At 43.2% G+C, this 18,066-nt stretch overlaps 1 protein-coding gene across 1 annotated transcript in view; it reads left to right on the top strand.

The window, feature by feature from the left end:
• The window catches only part of Pls1 (plastin 1), a 34,292-nt gene that overhangs the window by 2,259 nt on the left and 13,967 nt on the right, over positions 1-18,066 (top strand). Inside the window, exons 3-10 of the mRNA XM_013029935.1 lie at positions 2,304-2,467; positions 4,706-4,835; positions 5,774-5,906; positions 8,487-8,568; positions 9,407-9,572; positions 9,663-9,805; positions 10,574-10,666; positions 13,585-13,780. Coding sequence (XP_012885389.1) covers positions 2,304-2,467; positions 4,706-4,835; positions 5,774-5,906; positions 8,487-8,568; positions 9,407-9,572; positions 9,663-9,805; positions 10,574-10,666; positions 13,585-13,780 — 1,107 coding nt within the window. The remainder of the gene's footprint in view (positions 1-2,303; positions 2,468-4,705; positions 4,836-5,773; positions 5,907-8,486; positions 8,569-9,406; positions 9,573-9,662; positions 9,806-10,573; positions 10,667-13,584; positions 13,781-18,066) is intronic.

Here is an 18,066-nt window from a genome sequence, read left to right as displayed (position 1 = left end):
CCCAGGCCCAGAGTTCAGGCCCCACAACCAGACCCCCCCCCCCCAAAAAAAAGGAAATGGGCACAGCAGTGCATGACTGTGATCCCAGTGTTACAGGTAGTCTCAAAGAGGGCGGATCTGGGATCAGGCATGCCCCTGGGTGGGAAGAGAGACCCTAGCCTGAAAAATAAGAGCTGGATGGGCAGCGCAGTTCTAGCATATACCACTTTAGCAAGCGTGAGCTTAGCCCTGAGTTCAAACCCCAGGACTGCCAAGAAGAAACAGTGACAAAACTGAGAGTCAGACTGCTGGGCCCACACATTTAATGATCACAGTTTTCTTGCTCTTATATTTTTTTTCCCCATGAACCTAGTGAATAATGACCAAAAGGAATGAACTTGAAATGCAGGGTCAGATGCATTTCTAGAGACGATTACAAAGGAAGATTTATATTAAAAAGTAAAGTTCTTCAAAAAGGAAAGGGAAAAAAAAATCACATGATTTACAGATCTTCCTGTGAAGCAGAGAGACTTGTACAAATCTCTGAGTTTTCCCAGGTCTCCCTGTGAACAATCACGAGTACATTGCACAAATACAGGATGTACACAAAAATCACTAAAAATTCATTTTATAGAGTATTATATGCAGTGCTAATTTTCCAACCAAAAAAAAGTGGGCAGTTATTAAAATGTTCTGTTCCATTTAGGTATGGAAACAGACATGTCTGAGCAGAGTGCTACATGGACCTTCCCAAAATGTATGGATTAGTCGTCTCTTTTCTTTGTTTCACACACCAACTGTAATCCTTTTTTTTTTTTTTTTGGTGGTATTGGTATTTGAACCTAGGGCTTCATGTTTGCTAGACCGATTAAATTAATATTTAATATATTTAATGGAATATTAAAATAGTTAATAATTCTAAACAGTATCCTAAACTTCCATCTCAAGAGTCCAAAAGATAAGTTCCTTTCCTCATCAGTAATCCAATTACCGTGATGACAGCTCTTTTGTTGAGAGGAAAAAGCAGCCTAAGACACAAGCCAGTGGTTACCAGATGAGCTAAGTCAGCCTTGGCGATACCCCCCCAGCCTGCAGGCGCAGCACGCCACAGGGGCGGTTTCTGGTGCCCGCCGGGCAGCCAGGATCTGCGGTGCCTTCATTCTGGGTGAAGAAGTGATAGGCAGTCTCTAGGAAAAACCCTAGGGAAGGGCATTTCGGTGATCACATGGAAACACCCAGAAACTTGTTGCCAAGAGTCCAAATATAGCCGTGAGATTGCCGGCACACCTAATCTCAAAATGACAGCAGGCAGAATGGTATCATAAATACGTAATGAAGACGTGATGAATTATTGAAAGCGAAACAAGCTGTTGCCAGGAGCAGTGCGGGGCAAAAGTGCTTTACGTGGATTTTACAGGACACGTAGATCCTTTCTGCAAGGAGTATGTGGCCCGTGGATCTGTTTCATAGATCTAGTTTATAAATCCATTGCAGGAATTTACAAATATCAATCCATTTTACTAGAGTCTGAGTGCATGTGCCCCTTGACCACGGTGTGACATTTCTCTCCCCCATTTCTTCCACCCTCCCTCTTTCCCTCCCTCCCTCCCTTCCTTCCTTCCTTCCCTCCCTCCTTCCTTCCTTCCTTCTTCCTTCCCTCCTTCCTTCCACTTTCCTTCCCCTCCCCTCCCTCCCTCCCTTCCTTTCCCTCTTTCTTTTTTGGTACTGAGGTTTGAACTTGGTCTTGCACCTATTAAGTAAGTGCTCTACCTACCACTCAAGCCACACCTTCAGCCTTTCGCTCTGGCTGTTTGGAGGACGTTCTTTACCCTCTCCCCCCACGCTTGTCTGCACTGCAGCCATCCTCCTGTCCGGGCTTCCTTTCACAGCTGGAGGCAGGTGCCTGCCCCCTCGCCCGGGCTTTTCTGTGAAAATGGAACTTTGTGACCATTTTTGCTCAGGCTGTCCTAGTATCACAATCCTGAGGTACTTTCTCTATCTAGCTACTAGCTAGAATGATGACTATGAGGTTTATTGCTTTCAAGCTTAGTCATTTCCCCAAACTGAGTTTCTTGCCCGAGCCTTGTCCATTCTATGCAGTTAAAATCCATATAGCGGCCCTCAATCTGTGAAGAGAAGCTGCAGTTAAAAAACGAATGTTTTAATCAAGTGTGGCACATGCTCTGCATAGTTCAGGTGTAGGAAGATACTCCCTGTCCCCTGGGGAAACAAGCACCCAAGGGTGTCCCCATCCTTGAGGCTGGCTGAGGGCTGATCTCCAGCAGCACAGGTGACACAGGGCCCATCCGTATCTGCCTTTGCAGACATTGACAACAGCGGCTATGTCAGTGACTACGAACTTCAGGACCTGTTTAAGGAAGCCAGCCTGCCTCTCCCTGGCTACAAAGTGCGTGAGATCGTGGAGAAAATTCTAGCGGTTGCTGACAACAACAAAGATGGCAAAATCAGCTTTGAAGAGTTCGTGTCGGTGAGTAATGGCCGGTCCACTGTTGGTCCTGGCTGGCTCGTGATCAGATTTGGCTCCAGGGAACCCGAAGGAGCCCGCTTTAACATGAGGAGAATGCTCATAGAAGCTGTCTGCACGTGACTCATAAAGCTGAGGACAGAATCACAGCATGGAAGTCTGCTTTTTTAAATTTTTATTTATGTTTTAAAAATATAATAATTTTTATTTTTATCATTCAGGTATTGTACAGAGGGGTTACCATTGGCTAGAACCCAAGGCTTGTCCCTGAGCTTCTTTGGCTCAAGGCTAGTGCTCTACCACTTCAGCCACACCTCCACTTCTAGCTTTTTGGCAGGTCCATTAGAGATAGTCTCACAGACTCTCCTGCCCAGCTGACTTTGGATCACAATCCTCAGATCTCAGCCTCCTGAGTGGCTAGGATGACAGGCGTGAGCCACTAGTGCCCAGTGCAAGTCAACTTTGGGGAGTTGTCGGTCATTCATGATATTTGAGCTCAGCGCGTATTGACCATTACCGTCAGTGGATACATAGTTAATGATGTCGATGTTATCAGGTTTTGCATTCTCTTTTCATTAACTCACACCTAGGCAGTGAATCAGGTAGCAAGCATGGAGAGACCGGGTCCTGCTTCCACGGAGGTCCCGTGGGTGAGGAGGACAGAGTTGTGCAAAAGGGACAGACCACTGCCGTGACACAGCTGTGTAGCTCATAGGAGCATTTGTAGCAGATGGAGTTGAAGCTGAAACTGGAGGACCCAAGGACTCAGGGAAGACTGAGATCTAAAGAAAGTTTAGATGGAAAAAGGGGGCTGGGGGGAGGGGAATCAATATGGAAGACATTAGAAGTGGCAGTATGTCATTGTGGCTTTAGAAATGGTGAGTCCTCTCACACGAAGAAGAAAGGGGCAGTGTGGTTACAGCCCAGTTCTAAGGAAGACCATGTAGCTGTAGACACGAGCAAGGCCATGTAGGGTTTGTCGTCTGTCCTTTCTTTTTCTTTCTTTCTTCCTTTCTTTCTTTCTTCTTTTTTTTTTGGTACCAGTCCTGGGACTTGAACTCAGGACCTACGCACTGTCCATGAGCTCTTTTGCTCAAGGCTTGCGCTCTACCACTTGAGCCACACCCCTACTTCTGGCTTTTTTGGTGGTTCATTGGAGATAAGAATCTCATAGACTTTCCTGCCCAGGCTGGCTTCCAACCACATGATCCCCAGATCTCAGCCTCCTGAATGGCTAGGGCTACAGTTCAGAGCCCATTAATGCCCAGTGGGTTTAACTTTTTATTGTTAGAGCAATAGGAAACCAATGAAGTAGGAAGAAAGAGTGAAGCGGTAAGATTAGATTTGTACTGAAAACCACCCAAATGGCTGTCCACTGCAGGGAGAAAGGATGTAGTCTATTCTTGCCAATCCCTGGAGAGTCTAGTACTAGTGACTAGAAAATGGAACTCCCAGCAGCCCAAGCTATTTCTAGGAGCTAATTGGTTTATTTTAATATGCTGCCCTGTGTTACAAGAGCTGATTGGTTTATTTTAATATACCTCCATGTGTTACAAGAGCTGATTGGTTTATTTTAATATGCCTACATTTGGGATGCTCAAACAGAGAAATGCCCTCACTAAGGTATTTCTTAAAATTTTTGTCATGTAGTTAGTTATTTCTTAGCTTTTCTCCATACAGGAAAGAGAACATCCTGGCACATCAAGAAGAAGAACAAATTTTTTTTTTTTGGTTGGTCATGGGGATTGAACTCTGGGCTTGGGCATTGTTCCTCAGCTCTTCAGCTCAAGGCGAGTGCTCTACCACTTGAGCTACAGCGCCACTTCCAGTTTTCTGGTGGTTTATTGGAGATAGGAGTCTCACGGTCTTTCCTGCCCGGGCTGGCTTTGAACTGCGATCCTCAGATCTCAGCCTCCTGAGTAGCTGGGATTACAGGTGTGAGCCACCAGCTCCCGGCAAGAACAACTTTGACGTGTTCATTTAAAGTGTAGTTGTAGCTTGTCCCAGAGATTGGGGTACAACCATTTGTCCATTTTGTGTTAAGTGCAAATATATTGGATTCATGTTTCCTTTGGTGTTGTTTCAGATGAGTAAGTCTAAATAGATAACCTTCCTGTGGCCAGATCTATCTTTCTTTCTTTCTTTCTTTCTTTCTTTCTTTCTTTCTTTCTTTCTTTCTTTCTTTCTTTCTTTCTTTTTTACAATTATTTAATCACCCATTGCATTTCTATCCCATTTTAGCTAATGCAAGAATTGAAAAGCAGGGATATCAGCAAAACTTTCCGAAAGATAATTAACAAGCGGGAAGGAATCACAGCGATCGGAGGCACTTCCTCCATTTCCAGCGAGGGTACCCAGCATTCATACTCAGGTAACCCCTGCTCCAAACTGGCCTCTTACCATCCATTCCATAGTGCCATATTACATACTGATGTTCTAATCAAGCATGTACTGGAGAGGTGCTCTACCACTTGAGCCACCCCTTCAGCCCTTTTCTTAAAAATTGTTGTTGTTCACGGGGCTTGAACTCTGGGCCTGTACACTGTCCCTGCCCTCTTCTGCTCAAGGCTAGAGCTCTACCACTGGGAGGCACAATGCAACTCTGGTTAATTGGAGATAAGAGGCTCATGGATTTTCCTGCCTGGGCTGATCCTCAGACCTCAGCCTCCTGAGTAGCTAGGATTATAGGCCTGAGCCACCAGTGCCCAGCTGCCTTCAGTCCTTTTTCAGATAGGGGATTGGGCTTGTTGCCTAGCCTTGGACCTTTCCTGTAGCTGGGATTACACGTATATACCACGATGTCCAGGTTCTTGGTTGAGGAGGGAGAGAGTCTTAGTAACTTTTTGCCTAGGCTAGCCTTGAACTGCCATCCCCCTTTTCTTCCCAAGTAGCTGGATTGCAGGCATTTATTTTCATAGATCTTAGGGTTTTTTTTTTCCTCCTTATTTAGGTGTACTTCTTACATGAGTATACATAGTTTTACATCTGAGTGTTTGTGTGTAAAGATTTGACCTTTGATGGTGTGCTGCTGATTTATTTGATTTCTGAAGCAATAGATCCTTTGAAAGATGTTGGAATCAGACCTGATGTTTTTTGCCTGTGCAAAAACTAGTCCTTCCTTCCTCTCTCCTCTTAGACTGGATGAAAAAGTAGAATGAATTCCCCTTTCTTTGTTGCGTCCTTTGGAGTTTTAGTTGCATGTAATTAACAGCCACTTTTTTTTTGAGCAGAAATTGACAGATATAGTTTTATAGGGTGATTAAATTCTGGGAAATAGATTTTTTCCTATCAAGGTTTTCTTCGTTTCAGAGGAGGAAAAAGTAGCTTTTGTGAACTGGATAAACAAAGCCCTGGAGAATGACCCTGACTGTCGGCACCTCATCCCCATGGACCCGGGTGACAATAGCCTTTTCAAGTCACTGGCAGATGGCATCCTCCTTTGGTGAGCTGAACATCTCACAATGGGGGCTCCCTGTTTTCTGTCCCATCCATGAGCGCTCCATGAAGCTACAACTAGGCAGAGCCGTTGTCCTTTGCAATTAGCAGCTTGAGAGATGTCTATTGCATAGACCACGACTATGCTTTCTAGAATGATCTTCCTCCTCCAATCCTTTGTTTGCCTGATGCTTTTTTTTTTTTTTTTTTGCTGGTCCTAGAGCTTGAACTCAGGGCCTAGGCACTGTCCCTGAGCTCTTCAGCACAAGGCTAGCGCTCTACCAACTTGAGCCACAGCACCACTTCTGGCTTCTTCTGTGTATGTGGTGCTGAGGAATCGAACCCAGAGCCTCATGCATGCGAGGCAAGTGCTCTACCACTGAGCCACCTTCCCAGCCCCATGCTGTAAACTTTTGTGTGAGCACTACTACTGGGAGTACCATGCTCTTGATGAGTTTGTTTTGCCCAAGGCTAGTACTCTAGCACTCCAGCCACACCTCCACTTGCAGCTTTTTACTGGTTAACTGGAGATAAGAGTCTCACAGAGTTTTGTGCCCTGCCTGTCTTCAACTTCCATCCTCAGCTCTCAGCCTCTTGAGTAGCTAGAATTTCAGGGTTAAGCTAATGCCTGGCTATACTGTAAACTTTCCATGTAGTCCCAGCATATTCTTTATACAAAGCAGGTGTCTTTATTTTATTAAAAAAATAGTGGACCTCCAAAGAAGAAATTAGCCATCACAAACAATCACAGCACCACTAATGATTTACATCTTCATTAGGACTCTTTGTATCTGCATTTAAAAAAAGGAAAGAAGTCCTTAACCTACAAATAAAGACTATCAATGGTTAGAACACTGTGTATTAGAGATACTGTGACCTTCATTTACAGTTCTTATCTTTTCACCTTCAGAGAATTTCCTATTCTGAATCAAATGTGCATTTTCCTTATACTCTAAAATATAGAGACCAAACTCAGGCCAATTCCTTTAAATTGTCTGAATTGTTGAAATCTTAGATGAAGTCTCCCACTCTTTATCTTTCTGCAACAATAATACCATACGGTTTGCACAAAATTTGTCTCCTCATCCTCATCCTCCTCCTCCTTCTCCTTCTTCTCCTTCTCTTCTTCCTTCTTCTCCTTTTGACATTTTACACATGAAAAAGCATACAATTTATTAATTGAACTTCACTGCTGAAAGGCTTTTTGGACAGGAAACTTCTTTTTAAAGACGTCCTGGGGTTTGAACTCAGTGTCAGGGCACTGTCCCTGCCCTTCTTTTGCTCAAGACTAGCACTCTACCACTTGAGGCACAGCCCCACTTCTGCTTTTTTGGTAGTTTATTGGAGATAATATGCTCATGGATTTTCCTGCTTGGGCTGACTTTGAACTGTAATCCTTAGATCTCAACCTCCTGGGTAGCTAGGATTATAGGCATGAGCCACCAGCACCTGGCTTTTCTTTTATTAACTTTTTCTTTTTTCAATTGTTATTATAAAGGTGATATACAGAGGAGTTACAATTACATAAGTCAGGTAATGAGTACATTTCTTTTTGGACAATTTCACCCCATCCCTCGCTCTTTCCCAGTTTTTCTCTCCCTTCCCTTCTCACAAGTTGTATAGTTCATTTTCCATGTAGTTTATACTGAGTACCACTGCTACATTTGTTCACCCTCTTCCTCTCCATTTCTATTTTTTTGTCGGTCATGGGGCCTGAACTCTGGGCCCGGGCTCTGTCCCTCAGCTCTTCAGTTCAAGGCTAGCGTTCTAACACTTGAGCCACAGCACCACTTCCAGCTTTTTCTGCTTATGTGGTGCTGAGGAATCGAACCCAGGGCCTCATGCATGCGAGGCAAGTGCTCTACCACTGAGCCACCTTCCCAGCCTCCCTTGAGTTTATTTCTATAAGTATTATTTTATGTGATTAGAGGCACAGAGGCATTGCACCTTTCTGCTCCTCCCCTGAGAGCCTCCTCTTTTGGTCTCACTGAGTGTGAATGCCTAGAGTCCTGTACAATTATAGCTCTAGCTTCCTTAACATGATTTGTTCTAGGCCCATCCATTTCCCTTCAGATGACATAATATTGTTCTTTCTAATGGACGAGTAAAATTCCATTGTGTATAGGTACCACATTTAAAAAATATATATGTATCTATGTATATATATATATGTATATATATAGTTTTATTGTTCTTAAGGTATTATACAGAGGAGTTGCCATTTCATAAGTAAAGTAATGAATACAATTCTTTTTGGACAATGTCACCTCTTCTTTTGCTTGGCATTTGGCCTCCTGGGAGTTTGTTTACTTCTAACAATACTAGCGATTATTACGTGAAATAAAGACAAAAACTGCCACAAAGAAACTGCATGAGCTATGTCAAGGAGTAGATTTGTTTCAAGATCCAGAATATTTATTAGATTTAAACAATAAAGTTTCTAGCTTAAATATATATATATATATATCCTAAGAAACAAGTGGATTCTTACCACTTCTCAAATTTTAGCTTTTTTTTTTTTTTTTTTTTTGCTAAAACATTTCTGCAACTCTCCCAACCTAGTTATTGCCATTTTTTTTCTCATTAGCAAAATGATCAACTTGTCTGAACCGGATACTATTGACGAAAGGGCCATCAACAAGAGAAAGCTGACCCCCTTCACTGTTTCTGTGAGTATCTTCTTCCATGGGGGGGGGGGACTGGCTGTGTCCCAGGTAGGGGTTCACCCGCACAGAACGTCCAGGAGGAGAATGGAGAGCTGGTGTTGGCGTGGTCTCAGGGAAGTCAGGTTAGTGCTACTGGTTGTGGAGAGGATTTGGGGATTACAGGACAGCTTTTTGATTCTGCGCAAACTTCCTCAGGAACCAAGGCAGGGGTGTGAACAGTTGGTCCTCTCACCCAAGCTAGTCAATAAGATCAGGAAGAAATGATTTTGGCAGAGATGGGAGGAACATCAGGTGGAAAATGGGTTTGTTTTGGACTTGGTGGGTTTGAGGAGCAATTGGGTGGACGTTACTAAGTGTACCCCGCACAGAGAGCACAGGGGAGCTCTCCAGGGACAGAGGGCGGTCTCACATGTGGAAGTCATTAGCATACTGCAGATGACAGTTAAAAACCATGTGATTTTTTTTTAGTATTAATAGTAATTAACATGCACAAACATTAACTTCTGTATTTTAAGAAATCTGAAATTTCTGAGATATGGGGCCCTGGTGGCTCAGGTCGCAGCTCAGGAGGCTAAGATCTGAGGATCGTGGTTCAAGGAGTCTGTGAGACTCTTATCTCCAAAGAACCACCAAAAGATCTGCAAGTGGATCTGTGGCTCAAGTGGTCAAGCATGAGCTTTTAGCAAAAAAAAGAAAATCTCAGGGACAGCGTGCAGGCCCTGAGTTCAAGTCCCAGGACTTAGACTTCTGTAACCCATGGTTTCTTACAGCTAACTTATCAATGATAAGCCATGAGAGCCAGAATTTCTTCCCTTTGTGATTTTCTCTTTTGGCCATTCAGGAAAATTTGAACCTGGCACTGAATTCCGCCTCTGCCATCGGCTGCACTGTGGTCAACATCGGTGCCCAGGATCTCAAAGAAGGAAAACCTCACTTGGTCCTGGGCCTTCTCTGGCAGATCATTAAAGTCGGTCTCTTCGCCGATATTGAACTCTCCAGGAATGAAGGTGAGGGCCTGGAGCTGGAGGCATCTCCACCCCCCCCCACCCCTCTCTCCCCAAGGGAAGGCAGGATTCACATGCCCTTTCTCCTGACAGCTCTGATCGCACTGCTCAGCGAGGGTGAGGAGCTGGAGGAGCTGATGAAGCTGTCCCCTGAGGAGCTGCTGCTGCGCTGGGTCAACTACCACCTCAGCAACGCAGGCTGGCGCACCATCAGCAACTTCAGCCAGGACATCAAGGTTCAACCAATCTGTGCCCTGAACTCAGGGTGTAGCCCAGTCAGTCTGACCGCTCGTGATCAATTCCAGTCATGGCATATAGATTGTAGTCTGTGTGCCCACCCCTCCTGGTCACAGCTCTGCCCATAGTTTCTTTATAGAGATGGTATACAGTGCAGTATAGAGGGAAGAATGGGGTTCATTCAAAAAACCAAAAAAGTCTTCCAGGAGAACATATTGACCTAAATATAGAGCTTGAACTACTAGAGTTTGAACTCATCATAGATGAGGTCCCTTAGTTTTTCTTTTTGTTTTTTTTTTTGCTCAAGGCTGTTACTCTAACCACTTGAGCCACAGCTCTACTTCTGGCTTTTTGCTGGTTCATTACAAATAAAGAGTCTCAGATTTTTTTTCCTGCCCAGATTGGCCTTGAATTGCAATCCTAAGAGCTCAGCCTCCTGAGTAGCTAGGGTGACAGGCCTGAGCTACCATACCCAACTTGTCCTAAACCTTAACTAACATTTAGGTTGTAGACAAATGGAACGGGTTGGGGGAGGGGTTTCCGGGCCCAGGGAACCCTGTGGTAGCTGAGGTTGGAACCCTGAACTTCAGGAAACCCTGAGCTGTGGGAACACAGCAGGGCGATTCCAGGAACCTGTGAGTCATTCTGTGTTATTCATGTTGAGATGGGAGCCATCTCCCCAGTGTGAGCATCCTCCCCCCCCCAAATATAGGGTGATTCTGACCATTCAATTTAATAATGCTATTTCCTTTTTTTTTTTCTTAAAGGATTCAAAAGCCTACTTTCATCTGCTCAATCAGATTGCCCCTAAAGGTGACCGAGAAGGCCCTGCCGTTGACATCGACCTTTCAGGGCTCAATGTGAGCGCAGTTTTTAGTTTTTGTATGTGGAGGTAAAAGTATACGTAGGCTGAAACTCGCTGTTTTGATCAGTTGTGAGTTCAAGAATGTTCCATGTGTTCAACATAGCTGTGGAGCGATCTCTAGTGACTCCTCTTCTGGAGCTATTTCATCCCCCCGAGTAAAAACCTCTATACCCATTCAACCAGGACCCCCACTTCCCCTGCCAACCCCTGCTGTCCACTCTTGCCTGCCACCAGTGGCCTAACCCTTGTAATCCTAGCTACTTAGGAAGCTGAGATCTGAGGATCATGGTTTGAAGCCAGTCCTGGCAGTTGGTGAAACTCTTATTTCCAAGTAACTACCATAAAGCTGCAAGTCAGAGTGTGACTCAAGTGGTAGATCACTAGCTTTGAGGGATAAAAAGAAAAAGAAAAAAGAAGGCTCAGGGACAGCACCCTAGTCTTGAGATCCAACCCCAGGACTGGCACCTAAAAATAATAATGGGATTTCTATCCAGGCAGCTGGCCTCTCTGGAGCCCTTGGCCCTTTCTTTCTTTCTTTCTTTCTTTCTTTCTTTCTTTCTTTCTTTTTCTTTCTTTCTTTCTTTCTTTCTTTCTTTCTTTCTTTCTTTCTTTCTTTCTTTCTTTCTTTCTTTCTCTCTCTCTCTCTCTCTATCTTTTTCTCTCTCTTTCTTTCTTTCTTTCGCTTGAACTCTGTGCCTGGGTGCTGTTCTTGCACTTTTCAGCTCAAGGCGTGTGCTCTACCACTTGAGCCACAGCGCCACTTCCAGTTTTCTAGTGATTTATTGAAGATAAGAGTCTCACAGACTTTCCTGCCTGGGCTGGCTTTGAACCGCGATCCTCAGATCTCAGCCTCCTGAGTAGCTAGGATGACAGGCATGAGCCACCGGTGCCGGCTGCCCTCAGCCCTTTCTTCACATTTCAGCCCAGTGCTTTGCACCCTGGCTTTCAAGTCCTAGGCTCCAAATGTCCAGCTAATATGGCAGCCATGTCTGGAGAAAGGGAAGGGCAAAAGTCTAAGCTTCATCAGTATGTGTGGAGTCAACCCTACATCCACAGTTCCCAAGCAAAATGCTGTCTGCAACCAGAGTGCTTTTGTGATTTGTCAGTGCGTACCAAGAAAGGGGAGCAACAAGCTGTTATTAGGTTGCTAAGCAATGGGTAATCAGTTCTATAGCTGATGTTTGGAAATGTACAGAATAGAAGATGGCAAGTCCTCGTGTTCAGGTGCAGGAAGGACTGACCGAGATCCTGACCTGGCTCATGCATTTTCCCAGGAGCCCATTCTCGACTTATCAACACCAGCCAATACATTTCCAGTGTGGAAATGTGTTAATCTTAAAGATAACATGAAGCGTTACTAATAAGTGACATTTCACACTACTAGAATGAAATATGTCAGAAATGTAGCATCGCAAAACTACACAAAGTTCGCAAATGACATCAAGTCAAAAAAATCAGATACCTAACTTGGAAATTATTTTATGTGCCAGTACCTGGGGCTTGAGCTCAGGGCCTGACTCTCATTTGGCTTTTTCACTCAAGCAATATGAGGTTCTACCACTTGACCCACACCTTTACTTCCACCTTTTTGCTGGTTGATTGGAGATAAGAGATAAGCCTGGGCTGGCTTTGAGTTTCAATCCTCATATCTCAATTTCCTGAGAAGCTAAGATTACAGGCATGAGCCACCAGTGCTTGAAAAATATTAAGTATATTCAAAAGTGCATAGACTTGGTATATCAAACTGCCCTGTGCCTGTTCCCAGTGAAACAGTTGTCTACTCAGGGCCAGTGAATTTATTTAATTTACTCCCCACCTACTTCGTACCTCTCCTATGTTACCTTGAAGTCAGTTGTATACATAGTATCATTTAATTGACCAGGAATATTTCATTTATAGGCATGGAATCACTTAATATGTAATGACACATATGTTTGATGGATAAACATTTCAGTATTTCTTTTTTTTTTTTTTTTGTCTTTTCTTTTTTGGTACTGGGGATCGAACCCAGGACATTGCACTTGCTAGGCAAGCGCTTTGCCACTGAGCTACATCCCAGCCCATTTCAGTATTTCTAGAAGATGCTTATCTCTACAAAATTGTGAAGTCTATAATATCATCTAGTCATCATTAGCAGTTACCATTGTCTTCTAAATGTCACACTTTCATTAGTCATTTGAATTAATATCTAAATAAAGAGGGTTGGTGCTATGGCTTAAGCATCAGACCTTGAGCTCAATCTTGTATAGATGTAGATATAGCAGATCTAAACAAGGCCCATATATGGTGATCTGCTGATATCTATCTACACTGATATGTTTTCATTATTTAATTACAGACTTGTGTTTCTTGTTTTATGTATAATTTTCCTTCTCATTGTTTATTGAGACCCTGTTATTGGCCAGTGAGTGTTCACTCATACCATCTCTGAGTGTTTTGTGGAAAAGTTCACGAATTAGAATGAGCTAAGAATCAGAGATCCTAGCAGGAAAACATAACTTATTAAAAAAAAAAAGACAACAACAAAGCTGAGCACCAGTGGCTCACGCCTGGAATCCTAACTACTCAGGAGGCTGAGATCTGAGGATTGTGGTTCAAAACCAGCCCAAGCAGAAAAGTCCTCATGAGACTCTTATCTCCAGTTAACCACTCAAAACATCAGAAGTGGCACTGTGGCTCAAGTGGTAAAGGACAAGCCTTGAGCACAGAGAGGCTCAGGAACAGCACCCAGGCCCAGAGTTCAAGCCCCACAACTGACAAAAACCAAAATACATTTGGTAGAAGTTGATTTGTGAAGCTCCCACATTCTTTTTACCATTGGGTACACGTGCAGAAAGCGAATTGCTTTTCTAACTGTGCACCTGTGGATATGACACCAATCCTGACCGTTTTGTGTTGGATTTCTTCATTTAGGAGAAGAATGACCTGAAGCGAGCTGGCCTCATGCTTCAGGAAGCCGACAAACTCGGCTGCAGGCAGTTCGTTTCTCCGGCCGATGTGGTTTCAGGCAACCCTAAACTTAACTTAGCTTTTGTAGCGAATCTTTTTAACACCTACCCCTGCCTACACAAGCCTGACAATAACGACATCGATATAAACTTACTGGAAGGTATGTCCCTTCTCCCCTTAATTGCTTCCTCGTATCTCTTTTCTTGGGGTTTGGCAATACTTTGCTCTTCCAGGTAGGAGATGGTGGTGGTATATGAATTAACTGTGTATAGGCATGGAGAGCCACTAGAAAAAAAATCAACTTATATATATAGGAAGTGGATGGTTGTTTTGCTGCAAAGAGAATGCTGGGTTAAACCTTCCTTATCTGGTATTTCTCCCTAGAACTTGATGAAAAGTCATCCATCTACATATCCTTACAAATAAATCATCCTATGAATGTAACTCTACCAATAGGGATAAATGAATTATCTATTGGGAAAAAATGTAATTACATACACCTTTTTTCCTCTGTTTGAAAGTTAGTTTGACTCCAGGATGATTCTCTCTCTCTCTCTTTTTTTTTTTTTTAACGATTTTTAGTATCTATGAAAAAAATTATACTTGTCTTGATGTGTGTGGACTGTTGTTATCTGTCTCATAATATATAATACTTTCCTGTTTTGCTTCATGAAATACAGATTTGACCCCTCCTAATGTAGGTACTGTATTTAGTACTTTTCTATACTCTATAAATCTATTTGTTCTGGCATTTATTCTTTTCGATCTGGGTTGAGATTTAATTTTTTTTGCATTGTTCATGCTGTGTTATTTGTCTTAATATGCCTATCGAATAAATGACTACAGGCAAGGGACACACGTGAAACTGGATTAACTAGCAGAGCCAGGACAGTTACATTCCTTAAGTGTCATCGAAGTGATTCCAGTATAGGAATCACCTCAGTGACAGAAGCATTCTCCTTCTCCTGACCTCTGTCTCCCAGCCTCTCCTCTATTCTCCTCCCACTCTTACAACCCCAGCCACAGGCCTGCCAGTATCCCATTAGTGTAAGAGCAAGGAGTAAAATCAGTGGGAGTAGCGATGTTAGCTGTCTGATGGAGTGGCCATCCCTAAGATCCTCCTTAGATGTCTCACTTGGGAGATGGTGGGGATTTTCACCACCATCTCATGTTCAATATTGAGTCACATGCCCTTCTCCTTCCTCTCTTTCCCTGTGAGACAGTGAGCAGTCTCTGGATCTTTTATCTTTGACTGCAACAACAGAGAGTTCTAAAGTCCTTGTCAACTCCGTAATTACAACAAATACAATTAATTCCATATAGTTAACCTGAGGGTTAAAACAAAGACTCTTCTCTACCTAGATATATAACTGAAGAACAGAAATAGACAAAATAATGTAGACTTTTTTTCCCAAAGAGGAATTCAAGGTGAAAGATTAGAACCTACAACCAAAAATAAAAAAATAAGGAAAAAGGAAGACAAGTATTTAATCCAGCTGGAAAATTTCAAAATCCCGCCATGATTTCAGCAGAAGGCATTGTTTAAAGTGGCATATTAAAAATGATCTGCTTTTTATAGTCGCTGGTCTGTTGCTCGATTACCTTTTCTGGCTTGCTCGCTCTCCCCGTGTCATGTTTGGGTTCTTTTGCTAGTGTTCAGCATGCTTTGGAGATTTTTTTTTCAGTGTGACTAGGATTGCTACATATTTCCATTAGTATCATTTAAGTTGGTATTTGTTGAGCGATACTATGGGAAATATTTATCAATCATCTCTATGTAGAACATATGTATGTTCTGGTACAAGTGCCCAAGATGTATTTGACCTCTGTCATTGTAGTATTTTCCCTCTTCCAATTTGTGTTTTTATAAATCCTCATAAATCTTGGCCTTATCACACCCCAGATTCATCTATGAGTGTGTCCTCGTGGGTGGAGAATTTCATCTCTAGGGAATTAAAAAAATTTTAAACCCCAGGAAATAGTGAACCTGCATATCAAATGGAAGCGAACTTATTGGCTAGCTGGAGAAAGCATCTCAGAACACATTTGCTGTGATAGAAAGTGCACAAGCCACTGAGTTAGAAAGACTTTGTTCAGATTCTGGTTCCATTTTATATATATATATATATATATATATATACATATATATATATGTATGTATATGTATATATGTATATATGTATGTATGTATGTATGTATATATATGTATACACATGTCAGGACTAATACCACTTACTTTGCAGAGTTACAGAACAAATAAGTGGGTAGTCATCAGTGACAGTCTAACCTGCATTCTGTGTTTACTAATGATCAGGGTGGGAGGAGGAAAACACAAGATAACAATCCTAGTGCATTTAGCGAGTGTGAATAGGTTTGTTCTTTTTCTGTTCTTTTACTAGCTACCTTTTTAATTAATTACCTTTGTGCTGGAACTGGGGCTTGAACTCAGGGCCTTGTGCTCTTTCTTGAACTTTTTTTTTTTTTAATCAGGGCTGGCACTGTACAACTTGAGCCACTTCTATACCTCTGGCTTTTTAGTGGGGGGGGGGGGCTGGTCCTGGGGTTTGAGCTCAGGGTCTGGGCACTGTCCCTGAACTATTTTGCTCAAGGCTAGAGCTCTACCACTTGAGCCACAGATCTGCTTCTGGCTTTTTTTTGTAGTTTATTGGAGATAAGAGTCTCATGGACTTTCCTGCCTGGGTTGGCTTTGAACTGAGATCCTTAGATCTCAGCCTCCTAAGTAAGTAGGATTTTAGGCACTAGCCACTGGCACTTGGCTGTAGCTTTTTTTGGCGGGGGGTGGGGGGGCTGGTTAATTGGAAATAAGAGTCACATGGACTCCTCTGTCCAGGCTGGCTTCACACCACTATCTGCAGATCTAGGCTTCTTGAGTACCTAGGATTCTAGACGCAAGCCATTGGCACTTCGCAATAGCTTACTTTTAAAACGTCTGTTTTGTTTGCTTTTGTTTTTGTCAGTCTTGGGGCTTGAACTCAGGGTCTGAGCACAGTCCCTAAGCGTCTTTTGCTCAAGGCTGGTGCTCTACCACTTGAGCCACAGCGCCACTTCCGACTTTTTCTGCGTATGTAATACTGAGGAATCGAACCCAGGCCTTCATGCGTGCTAGGCAAGCTCTCTACTGCTAAGCCACCTTCCCAGCCCATATGTCTGTTTTGTTTATTGAGACTTTTGTCCTTCGCAGATGTCAGTTTGACCTGCAGGAGAAAGGACTATTGTATAGTTCCTGCTACCTTGTACATCACCTATTTACATGTTAGTCCTAAGATTGGTTTAGTTACTTCCCATCCAGGAGGGATTTTCCAGTCAGGAATATAGATGTTTTTCTGGTGGTTTACCATGGCTCTCACACAAATGTATAGTGCTTCTAGCTCAGTGTTTATTGATGAAGACAACTTGAAATAATGCCAGCTAAGTAAAGGCTCATTTACAAAATAGTGTTTTGCTTGCCAGGTGTTAAATATTAAAACGATAATAATGTAATTTATTGAGAACAATATGAAGATATACGAAACTCTGGAGCTTATAATAGTGTCAGAATCCAATCAAAATACAACCTGTGTTCTTTTTTTTCTTTTTCTTTTTTTCTGTTGGTTGTGGGGCTTGAACTCAGGGTCTGGGCACTGTCCCTGAGCTCTTTTGCTCAAGGCTAATGCTCTACCACTTGAGCCACAGTGCCACTTCTGGTTTTTGAGTGACTGATTGGAGTCTTATAGAGATTTTCCTGCCTGGGCTGGCTTCGAACCATGATCCTCAGATCTCAGCCTCCTGAGTAGCTAGGATGACAGGTGCCCAGCTTCCCTGCAGGGGATCCACCTACCCCCAAGCCTAACAGAACTAGAATTTGTACTCAGGGCTTGCTAAGTAGGTGCTCTGCCCGTTTCTAGTCCGTTTACTTCTTTGTAGATAGGGTCGTGTGCATTTGCCCCATGCCAGCCTTGGACAACGGTCGTCTACCTGTGCCGCTCAGGTGACTGTGGATGCAGACACTTGCCCCATTCCTGGACTGTCTTTGAGACAGGTTCTGGAGCCCTTTTGTTCAGACTGAACTTGAAATGGCTAACCCTCCTCTTTCTATCTCCTGACTAGCTGGGATGATAGGTGTGCTCCAGCACACTTAGCCCAAGTGTAGCGGCATTAAAAAAAAATCATTATATCATCAGGTTTAACAGAATTTAAATATTTTCCTTAAAAAAAAAAAACTAAACTGTCGGGTGCCGGTGGCTCATGCCTGTAATCCTAGCTACTCAGGAGGCTGAGATCTGAGGACCATTGTTCAAAGCCAGCCTGGGCAGGAAAGTCCACGAGACTCTTATCTCCAATAAACCACTAGAAAACCAGAAGGGGCGCTGTGGCTCAAGCAGTAGAGCACTCTCCTTGAGCTGAAGAGGTCAGGGACAGTGCCCAGGCACAGAGTTCAAGCCCCAC

The sequence above is a fragment of the Dipodomys ordii genome, unplaced genomic scaffold, assembly GCF_000151885.1.
Source record: "Dipodomys ordii isolate 6190 unplaced genomic scaffold, Dord_2.0 Scaffold124, whole genome shotgun sequence".
Lineage (NCBI taxonomy): Eukaryota > Metazoa > Chordata > Mammalia > Rodentia > Heteromyidae > Dipodomys > Dipodomys ordii.
Note: the sequence above shows the minus strand (reverse complement) of the source record. Positions and strands in the feature narration are given on the sequence as shown.